The sequence below is a fragment of the Nannobrachium achirus genome (genome assembly GCF_963921795.1).
Source record: "Nannobrachium achirus genome assembly, chromosome: 13".
NCBI classification, from domain to species: Eukaryota; Metazoa; Chordata; class Actinopteri; order Myctophiformes; family Myctophidae; genus Nannobrachium; species Nannobrachium achirus.
In genome coordinates, this window is record NC_137833.1 from 21,018,265 (window position 1) to 21,029,684 (window position 11,420).

Genomic DNA, 11,420 nt, shown 5'->3' on the forward strand with positions numbered 1-11,420 from the left:
CCGAGTTATCGCACTTTAAAAAATCGTGGATTGCATTTGTCGAAAAAAGTAGGGTTCCAGGGGTCGCACAGCAATGTGTCACACATCCACACATTCGTCTCGACGAGCTATACAACATACCAAAAGATAAGCACTATCAGAAATTTAAGACTCAAAATCTATGTTTTGACGCTTTACTATAGTCTTATGTAATTTTGGGGGTTTTGAAGACAATCTGAAAAAAATGAATTAATTTCATATCCACGCGTTCGTCTCGAAGAGCTATACAACATACTAAGAGACAGGCGCTTAAAACCTATTGGTTTCCGAGTTATCGCACTTTGAAAAATCGAGGATTGCTTTTGTCGAAAAAAGTAGGGTTCCAGGGGTCGCACAGCAATGTGTCACACATCCACACGTTTGTCTCAACGAGCTATACAACATACCAAAAGATAGGCACTATCGAAAATTTAAGACTTAAAATCTATGTTTTGACGCCTTAGTCTTATGTAATTTTGGGGATTTTGAAGACAATCTGAAAAAAATTAATTAATTTCATATCCACACGTTCGTCTCGACGAGTTATACAACATACTAAAAGACGGGCGCTTAAAACCTATTGGTTTCCGATTTATCACACTTTGAAAAATCTAGGATTGCATTTGTCGAAAAAAAGTAGGGTTCCAGGGGTCACACAGCAATGTGTCACACATCCACACGTTCGTCTCGACGAGCTATACAACGTACCAAAAGATAGGCACTATCGGAAATTTAAGACTTAAAATCTATGTTTTGACGCCTTACTATAGTCTTATGTAATTTTGGAGGTTTTGAAGACAATCTGAAAAAAAATGAATTAATTTCATATCCACGCGTTCGTCTCGAAGAGCTATACAACATACTAAGAGACAGGCGCTTAAAACCTTTTGTTTTCCGAGTTATCGCACTTTGAAAAATCGAGGATTGCATTTGTCGAAAAAAGTAGGGTTCCAGGGGTTACACAGCAATGTGTCACACACCCACACGTTCGTCTCAACGAGCTATACAACTTACTAGAAGATAGGCACTATCGGAAAATTAAGACTTAAAATCTATGTTTTGACGACATACTATAGTCTTATGTAATTTTGGGGGTTTTGACGACAATCTGAAAAAAAAAAAATCAAACTCATATCCACGCGTTCGTCTTGCGAGCTATACAACATACTAAAAGATAGGCACTATCGGAAAATTAAGATTTAAAACTATAGCCTCATGTCGAAACAAAGGATGCAAAGTAAGACATCTTGACTTCTCATCTTTAAGTCATTACTTAAATGAATATCTGTATGATCTTGCATGCATGCCCACACACCCCAAGCAGACCCCGCCTCGACCATGGCCAGATTTGAACAAACCTATTAAAGGTGTCCTACTTCACAAACCTCATTACTAGTCCGCTGCGCCAGCACGGCAAGGTCATCTCACAATGCTTTTTGAACTGGTTTTGAAGTTATTCTGCTGGAAATCAGTCTTTAAAGTAAGATCTTCAGCGGGGTTTGAACCCACAGCCTCTTTATTGTTAGCTCAGTAGCCTAAATTGTGCGAATTTCTCCTGGAGGTGTCAAACTCCCAAAATTCACCAGAACACTGGAAATTACATCTACTATGTCAATGTTTTTCTGGGGGAGGACCCCCAGACCCCCCCCTTAAAGGGTGGGGCCATTGCATGACGCCACACAGATATTCATCTAGGTCATGACTGCATTATTATTAAAGATGGGTCTTACATTGCTTAAGTCATCAAAACAATTTATGTGCGCCTACTTCCAGAAAGAGGTCTTTCTCTGTCTGTTAAGTTTAAACAAGGCTAAAATGTGTTTTATTTATGTTTACATGCAATATGCAACACAATTGTATACAAAAAGCAGGGGTCCCTGCTTGTCTTTGGCCTGAAAAACACCAGCTCTAGACTATGTTGCTGACTATACACCTTTTGCACTCCAAGTCCTTGATATGAAGTAGCAAGAATTCCAGCCAGGCCTCTTTCTAATTTTGTTTGCTCATATGAGATCCTGCAACAGAACAACATTAAGATATATATGTCTATTTTGCAATTATTTCAGTGGTTGGGATAAATATTAATGTTTGCAAATGAAATCTTACTAATCCAATATGCTGTGAAATGGACTACGTCATAGTGACATACCTGATAATGCGGCTGTTATGCTGTATGCATATTTGCCATTACATTAGGGCAAAGATGCCATTATCAATCACGCTCGCTAATAAGTCAACTTTGATTAATTTACACAACAGATCAGATAAATCAACTGCTCAATCTGCTAAATTAAATCAGGTCAGATAAGAGGAGGAAATAAAAGGAAATCAATCAAGCTAATCAAGGGTCCTATCAGCCTATGTGATCAGCGTGAGACCAGTCCAGACAGACAGACATAGACAATGACAATGATGAGTTTCCTACTCATTAACAAATTGCTTTACCACTCTGCCATATCTGTTTCCCAAACAGTGGGTCGGGACCCATTTCTGGGTCACGGACCGTTTTACAAACTTCATTTAAAGAATGAAGGTAAAAAAGTAATTATTAAGAAGTAGTGACAATAGTCAATCTACAAGCTCACAACGTGGCACGAAGAGACATGTTGTGAGCTTGTAGGTCTGCTATTTTCACTAGTTTGGGTCCCAGGGCAAACGTGAAATTTCTCTTTTGGCTAAAAGGTTTGGAAACCACTGGCGTGTAGCATTCTACCAACTGAACACTGTTATTGCATGAATATTTCTGTTTATTAGGGACAGGCAATGATTAGGACACACACAAAGCCAGATATTAGCACATTAAGCTTTTCTTTTTTTTTCATTGTTTATTTCGCAAATGTGTGAAAGAACACTTGCTAAGAACATCTTGAAAGTTGGTCCAGTAGAAAAAAAGAAAAACACTTGAATGATTTAATACTTTTTGTTGTTCAGCTTTCAATTCTGTCAAATAAGTTTGGAATCTATATTTAGTCTACTCAAAGGAACAGATTGCTAGTGGGTATTTCAATCTTTCAATCATATATAAATATCCAGAAATCATCTCATTTCCTAATGCAAACCTAAGAAAGAGTAAAATGACTGGATAGAAACGGCATCATCTACATAAGAAAGGGATTAGCTGGCTATAAAATGTACAGTATTTAAAATTTAACTTAATATTCACATTCATATATAAAACTTACAAAACCAGGATCTTTCAAACCCACTAAAAATAGCTTTTCTTTTCTGTTACTGCTGAAAGATCATCTTAAATTACCATAAACTTAATGGATTATTTATTATCAGCATCATTATTAATATCATCATTTTCATCTGTACTGTTTTTATTCTTTTTTTTTCAGAGTTTTTGATTCATTAAAAAAAAAAAAAAAAAACTTTAAGTCAATAAATTAACATGCTACCTCTGTCCCTGAAAGCCAATACTCAACTGTGTGTTACTGAGTGAGAGCGAGACAGGTGTGTTTTGGAATGTGTGTGTGTGTGTGTGTGTGTGTGTGTGTGTGTGTGTGTGTGTGCGTGCGTGCGTGCGTGCGTGCGTGCGTGCGCATGTGACAACATTTGAAACATAACCTGGGTGTTAGCACACCTGTCTCAAACTCGAAGGGAAGGGGTGGTGGGGAGAGAGGAGGAGGAGGTGGATGGGGTTATTCTGTGTCCATACAAAAAATAATTCACTGTAAATATATAATATATATTTATACATATTTGAATATATTTACAAATATACCCAGCACTATACATTATACTGTGTATTGTTTTTTTTCTTTCTTTTTTTTCTTTCTCCATAATAACTGCGTGGGCTTTTATCGAGAAGAGCACGTAAAAAGAAATGCGACCATATTACAAAATAGACGAGAGGCAGTGTCTGTATTTGCGCTCTACTCCTGTTCTCTGGTCTGTTAGGTTTCCTATTTCGTCATCCTCTTGCAGTCCCTTAAAAAGTTTTTTAAAGTTCAGAATGGTCCATACATTCCTCCGGGAAACCACATCCCCCTGGGATCAACAATCAACAACGTCTTGGAATGCCAGCCAGCCAACGGAATGGGAATCACGTCACGTTGTGTATTTTCCAAAACAAAACAAAAAAACTAAACAAAAAACAAAAACAAAACATGAGAACCGAAAATGAAAAAAGCAAAAAGAAAAAAAAGAAAACGACAAAACAATGGCGTGAAGAGAGCTACACCTGGGATCATCCATTCATTCAGTCAGTCAGTCAGTAAAGGAAGAACTCTTGCAGGGTCCCTGCCCTCTCCTTAAACGTTATGTGAACATATCGTTGTTGTCGGGCAGAAACCTTGTATCTCCAAGTTTCAAATTTGTACGTTCTTTCGCAAAGTAAAGCCCTGCTTCATCGTACAAGGCCGTCGCACAAAAGTTGTGAAAACAGCACTAGTTCTCACTTGTTTAAATCATTTTTTTAAATGATAAATGCAAAACAAAAGGTTTTGGACATACAAGGTTTTCACCCGGCAACGACTATATGAATGAGTGTGTACATCAGTGTGCGTGCGTGCGTGCGTGCGTGCGTGCGTGCGTGCGTGTGTGTGTGTGACAGCAGCGCTGCCGCCGGCCCACTCCCGTACAGGTTCATTTGTCCATTGGGAACCAGCAGGGTTGATGGGGGGGCAGGAAGTTGTAGGAAGGAGGGGGGGGGGAAGTACCGTGGAAGTGGTGTGTGTGTGTGTGTGTACGCGCGCACGCGTGTGTGTTTGTGATGAGGGATGGGTCCAGGTCACGTTGGGGGTTTGGGAGGCAGAAGTTTAGGTGGGGGGCTGAGGGTGGTGGTGGTGGTTAGGGGGGCCGGGCCGGGCCGGGCCGTTTGCAGGGCCTCATGTTTTGACACCGCCGTTGATGTGCTGGTACTTGGGGAGGCAGGGCTCATCCGGTAGCGGGTCATGGGAAAACACGGAGTCGTCACCGGAGGAGCAAGAGCTACGAGTGTCGGGGAAGCTGGGGGAATACTGCTCGGCTGGGGCGCACAGGTCCAGATACTCCTGTACGCACGCACACACACACACACACACACACACACACACACACACGCACATGCACGCACGCACACACACACATACACACAGAGTGAGACAAAGAGAGATCTGGGATGAGATAACTTACAATCATAGCATAAACTCTAAAGGTGGAGAATCTCAGATGGCGAAAGAATCGGAGGACAAAATGAGGAAAATACAGAGTACGGGGACTTTCCAGTGAACGGTGAGAGAGAGACAGAGGCAGAGAGGAGTATCACCTTCATCATGTTATTTACGTAAACCATACCAAATCACCCCCAGACGGATTTATGAAGCGCTGGGCCCAGCCGCGGAACAGAAAAATAAACCTACATCGGATACCATATGAAAATATTTGCAGGAATAATAGTTAATAAATTGTGTGTTATTGGGCCGGTCTCGGGGCTGTATGTTCCAGCGTAGTTAGGGTTGACCCACTCGCGGCCCTCTGTCCACTACAAAGTGTGTACGGGGAAGGAGCGGGGAGGGCGAGAGACACAGGGCGAGACATGTCACCCTGGCTCTCTCACCTCCGGTTCACGTCATTCTCCGGTGCAGACCAAACAAACATGACAACTGAAATTTGGACCTCAAGAGTTGCCAGCTACCCTAGGATGAATGCATTTATTTTTTGGGCATTTTATTTTTCTAAAAAGCCAGTGACTGAATAAATAGACCGGGAATCTGGCAGCAGTGTTGTTTTTGACAGCAAATTTTAGTCGACTAAATATCATAAGATTTTAGGCGACTAAATCTAGAGTTGATTTAGTCAACTAAAATGTATTTTGGCAGGCCTTGATGACATTGTAATGGCTGATTTTACACTCTGTGACGCGTTGTGAGCTTGTAGATCGGCTATTATCAGCACGCAACACCTGAGAGCAACCAAACATAAAATGACTCTCTTCAGCACTAGTCCCTCCCTAACGTTTTAGTCTAGTTTTTATTTTGTTGACGAAATTGTCAATATATTTAGTCTTAGTTTTAGTCATCATGGCTTACTTTTTATTTTGTTTTTATTTCGTTTTCGTCAGTAAAAAAAAACGCAGTCGACAAAAAAAAATTGTCATACCGGTAGTTTTAGTCGACGAAATCAACAATGTCTGGCAGCACTCAGAGCTCTCCCCAAAAAGCCAGAGCAAAGATGGAAAGAAACCCAGAGAAATGCTGTTATTAATTTTTGAATGGGTCCAGCGCTCCATGGTTGTTTCGGTCTTTTCATCTCAGCCCCCATTGTGCAGCCCCTTGACTTTCATGGCAGTTATTGGGACTGGTTGTGAGGAGGAAGAGTTCTTTCTTGGGCCTTTTCTAGAAAATGAGTGCTGGCTCCCATTTTCCCAGCTCAACACAAGGAGGCTCACATTACTAAAGACCTCCACATCTGCCAGCGGTTTGGGGCAGAGGGGAAGGCGAAAAGAAAGACAAGGGGAGAGGGGGAAAAAAAAGAAAGTGCTTTATTACATTTCAAAAGTTCAAACTCAAAGTTGGGCCCCTTTTTCATTTTTTTTCTTTTCTTTTTGGCATAAATACATGAAGTCCCGCTCCGGGAGCAGACGAGTCCTGACAGATTTCCATCCACGGCCTCTCTTCAGCCCCTCCGCACGGATATCGCAGAAGACAGGAGGGGGGAATGGAAAGAAACCCAGGCCATTAAGGGGAGCGAAGCATGGCTGCGATGATTGGGCACCTTCATCGACTATGGCAGCCTGTATCAAATCTGGCGGCCATTTTCTGATCACCCTTGGGGTCGCGTGTCGGCAAACGCGGCCTCTGAAGTTTAGCAACTACTAAGCTGAAACCTGGGCTTACCCGTGTCAGCTGTTGTGATGGAGACTGGACAGGAGAAATACAGTATGTTGTGATGTGTCGGAATGGACAATCTGTCATGTTTTTGTGGTTTTTAGTTTTGTGCCTTCCATACGTCCACATAGGCATTGCCACATAGGCATTGATGCCTGACGGTGTCGCCGGTTCGATTCTCGATCCGGACGACCTTTCCCGTGTGTCACTCCCCATCTCTCCCCCCAGTTCCTGTCAGTCTACTGTCATATCGAAAAAAGGTCCACAAATAAATCTTAAAAAAAAAAGAAAAGGAAAGCTGCACGTCGGGAAAACGGAACTCTCCGACGAAAGGTTTGGTGGTCGGAGACATTATGGACAGGCTTTTAAGTTAAAGTTATACCATGTAACTTTTTTTATAAAACAAATCTTAAAATGGTCCTAACTGTTAAATCGCTAAAGTTTTAGAACCCCCACTCCGTTATTTTCAGCTTCAAAAGCCTTCTCTTTATATGTTTTCTATGAGCCGTGAGGGGGGGAGAATTTCGCGGCAAAATGACGTCATCATACTACCGGCCAATCACAGCGAGGGTTATACACTGCCGGCCAATCACAGCGCATCTTGGAGTGGGGTCGCTAGGGCGGCCATATTTGTAGTCTCCCGTGTGTCTGTATACTCGGTTGCTCAGGGAGGCATGGGTGAAGGAGTGTATCTCCGGAATGGCTGAACGCACAGGAACCAGGGACCCCTCAAAAGATAGATCTCGGCGAGGTGGAGGCAGACGCGGGGGTGTGAGAACCGAAAAACGGCCGAAAGACGCGGACGCGACCGAGGTTTGCTATAGAGCTACTGACCACAAGTTGAGCAACTTACACAGTATAGCTTTAAGGCATAAGAGCTGGTACTAAAGACAATCAAAATAGAGCCCTATTAAATGTCTTAGACTTAGGGGAACTCAGCTGGAGTGAAGACCGAGGGACAGGACACAGGGAGCTGTGTGACTCTGGTGTGCTCCACTCCACTCACCTCATTGGTGTTGAGGGTTAGGATCCGATCCAGGTCCTCCACTAGCTGCTTGAAGGTTGGTCTGTGGTTTGAGATGGCGTGCCAACAGTCTTTCATCATCATGTACCTGCAGGGACAGAGAGCGACAGAGGCAGAGAGAAAGGGAGGCTCGGTTAACCACATGAACCCTTGTGTTCCTATTCTGGAGGTGAACATTCAGCGAAGATCTAAAAATCACACCTAGTGTGAAGTGTTCGGTGCTATTTATGAGTTAACACTGAGTGCTGTGATGCGAGCTTGTAGATCTGCTATTTAAAAAAAAAAATGTTTGCAAATCTTTGAATATATATTTTTAAAACGAACATTTATTTGCTTCTGGGGGGTCCCTGGAACAACATATTTTGAGATGGGGGGGGGGGGGGGTCTGTGGCCAAATACATGTAATCATTGCATGAAAAAGTTTAAGAACCACTGATTTAGAAGAAGGATTTAGAAGACATTTATAGAATTGGGTCAACATATTCAAAGAGTTGCAAAAATGTTTTAAAAGAAATAGCAGATCTACAAACTGAGCTTGTAGATATGCAGGCAGTGATTCTCAAAGTGGATTCCAGAGACTCTATGGGTGCCTTTGGGGGGGGTCTAAATTGACCCATACGAGTCTGTAACTCTGACAGTGTACAAATGGAACCAAATGAACCCTGACGGGTCCATTTGGTTCCATTGGTACACTGTCAGAGTTAAGGGGAGACCTTGAAATTAAAAAGTTTGAGAAACACTGGTTTAAGGCATAGTGATGTCATCCGCATTCTTTCGTACGGTACACACACACGCGCACGCACGCACACACGCGCACACACACACACACACACACACACACACACACACACACACACACACACACACACACACACACACACACACACACACACAGAAGCCATGCCAGCTACCACTTGCTCTCAACTCACTCACTGTGAGTTTCAGAGATTGCCAGGCTGTCAGACACGACGGTGGTGATTGATGCCTCTCTGCACCCAGGTGCCTCGGTAGCATGCAGTGGTGGAAAGTAACTAAGTACATTTAATTAAGTACTGTACTTAATTACAATTTGGAGGTATTTGTACTTTACTCGAGTATTTCCAATTTCCAACACTTTTTACTTCTACTCCACTACATCTCAGATCCAAATATTGTACATTTTGTTTGAGTTTCTTTGTAGATTATTATTACAAAACATACATTTAACACTTCAGCCCTGTATACATTGAAAATAGGCGATCAACAAGCTCAAAATGTGTCGCGGCAAGACGCATTGTGAGCTTGTAGATCTGCTATTTTTGAAAGATTTTGATCCATTTGAAATGGAACATTCTGCCTAATGAGTACTTTTACTGTTGGTACTCAAGTACATTTTGATGCCAATACTTTTGTACTTTCAATCAAGTACATTTTGAATTCCAGACTTTTACTTGTAACGGAGTATTTCAACATTGCAATATTGATACTTTTACTTAAGTAAGAAAATGTGGAACTTTTCCGACCACTGGTATCATGGAATGACCCCAAGGCATCCTGGCTCTGTCGAGCACAATTTCCATCTCAATTCATGACTTGAGACCGTTTTGCTTTGCGATCGTGCTTCAAAAAAACGGTTTTGGGCTCTTCTTCACACTGGGATATAATGTGAGGGAGTAAGTAACACACGCCGTCTAACTGTGTCTCCAGTGTTCTCAGTCAGCCCTCTCAGTATAGGAGCGAGCCGTGCCATTGTCTGCCGCCCTATTGTTGAATGAGGGCATTGATAGCAGGCAGAGGCAGCTGTGCAAAGGGCCTAAGAGACAGTGGTTATGGATCTGATGGAGACTGGATCCGGTCTCATATAAGGCTGATGCACAGCAAGTATTGCTGTTTCCAAATGGTTCTAGCTCTATTTTATTCTTAGAGAAAAAGGTGTTCCAGGGGGGCCTTGTGAACTGCATCATACTGGAATATAGTACATTCCAGTATGATGCAGTTACACACGTTCCTTGCAATATATGTGATATGAACAATAACCCCCTTATATATGAGGGGGAAAATATGGTCCCTTACAATTCATTGGTGCAGTTGCCAGGCTTGTCCATGCGATGACCCTCTTTGAGCAACTTGAAGAGCTCTTCAACAGGGATGCCAGGGTAGGGGGAGCCCCCCAGGGTGAAGATCTCCCACATCAGCACCCCAAATGACCAGCTGTCGAGAGAGGAACATGTCAAAAATATGTTATTAATAAAGCCGGTTTCATCACTTTACGCAAGAATGACGACAATTGGAGCCGGTCACTGATTATTATTTATGTGCAATGCTTTTATGAGGAGAAACAACCACAAACTCCCAGTCCTAAATGTCTCTATTTAATGACCAGCGTGGTCCTGTCTATCTATTCTAAATCACATCAGGCCAAATACAGTTTGTCCCAACTGAATAAATCCCACTTCTTCCTGGTGACATGTAAATAGATAATCAACTCATGGCCATGTGGCCGGGAGGTGGAGAGGACAACAGTGTGACTGGCAGTGTCAATGCTCCCTTTCTGCCCGCCGGCGGCCTGGAACTTGTGGGCAGTGCCACTCCGGCTCTGGCCTCAAAGATGGCTTTTGTGCCCGGGCTGGACCGTCACAGTGGCTATCATTGTCCAGTCACACCAAACCAAAACAAACAGCGCGGACCACCCACAGCAGACAAAAGTTTTTCTTTTTGTTGCGACTCCGGAGATAGCTATTAAAGATTAACTACTTCCTCATTTAAAGCATCCGGTCATTAACTATCAATGATTCCATGGTGGCTCAATCAATCAGTGTCATCCAACATATCGTCGTTGTCGGGTGGAAACCTTGTATGTCCAAAACTTTTTTTGTTTTGTTATTATCTTAAAAATGATTTAAAATAGTGAGAATAGACAATCTGCAAGCATGCAACGCCTCGCAATGCTTGTAGATCCACTATTTTCACTACTTTACTTTATGAAAGAACGTACAAATTTGAAACATTAGGCGGTTTCTGGCCGACAGTGACGATATTCATAGAAGAGACCGATAGACTGGTATGATACTGTGTTCTCTGCAATGCATCAGTGAATCATTCTTGCTCTAAAAGCATGCCGGGTTTGTGTCAGCAAACAAAGAGTTTATTATAACTCTCTGACACTTGTATGAGTTTATGTGTTCAGATGAAAACACACAGACACACACACACACACACACACACACACACACACACACACACACACACACACACACACACACACACACACACACACTCACACACACTCACACACACACACACACACACACACACACACACACACACACACACACACACACACACAGGCACCCATGTTAGTGATCCAATGTGGCTATCAGTGCCTTGGAGGGTCAGGCGTTTGAGTTTTCTCTGTTTGGAGCCTGATCGTCGCCAGATGTTTTGCCCCAACGCCTATTCCAATCCCAGCCCACCGATTACCAATCATTTGACCAATATTTTGTCAAAAGTGCAAACTAAATTCTAATCAATTTGAAAAAAGAAACAAAATATCTTTTACATTACGCAGCCTGTGTGTTCCCCTTAAG

General features: G+C 42.5%; 1 protein-coding gene across 1 annotated transcript; it reads right to left on the bottom strand.

Moving 5' to 3' along the window:
• Nucleotides 1–3,338: 3,338 nt before the first annotated feature.
• On the bottom strand, nt 3,339–10,677 carry LOC308297532 (fibroblast growth factor receptor 2-like). Its single transcript, XM_080740979.1, has 3 exons — nt 9,907–10,677; nt 7,837–7,942; nt 3,339–5,015 (listed from the first exon to the last, which is right to left on the bottom strand). Exons 1-3 carry the CDS (start codon nt 10,023–10,025, stop codon nt 4,851–4,853), a joined length of 390 nt encoding a protein of 129 aa, XP_080597105.1. The 5' UTR covers nt 10,026–10,677; the 3' UTR covers nt 3,339–4,850.
• Between the last annotated feature and the right edge of the window lie 743 nt (nt 10,678–11,420).

Bases quoted from the DNA above. Each gene is read 5' to 3' on its own strand.
- LOC308297532 (XM_080740979.1), bottom strand. From the start codon at position 10,025: ATGTGGGAGATCTTCACCCTGGGGGGCTCCCCCTACCCTGGCATCCCT. The intron at 7,943-9,906 runs GTAAGGGACCAT...CTGTCCCTGCAG, and splicing joins GGCAACTGCACCAATGAATT to GTACATGATGATGAAAGACT. The intron at 5,016-7,836 runs GTGAGTGGAGTG...GCGTGCGTACAG, and splicing joins TAACCCTCAACACCAATGAG to GAGTATCTGGACCTGTGCGC.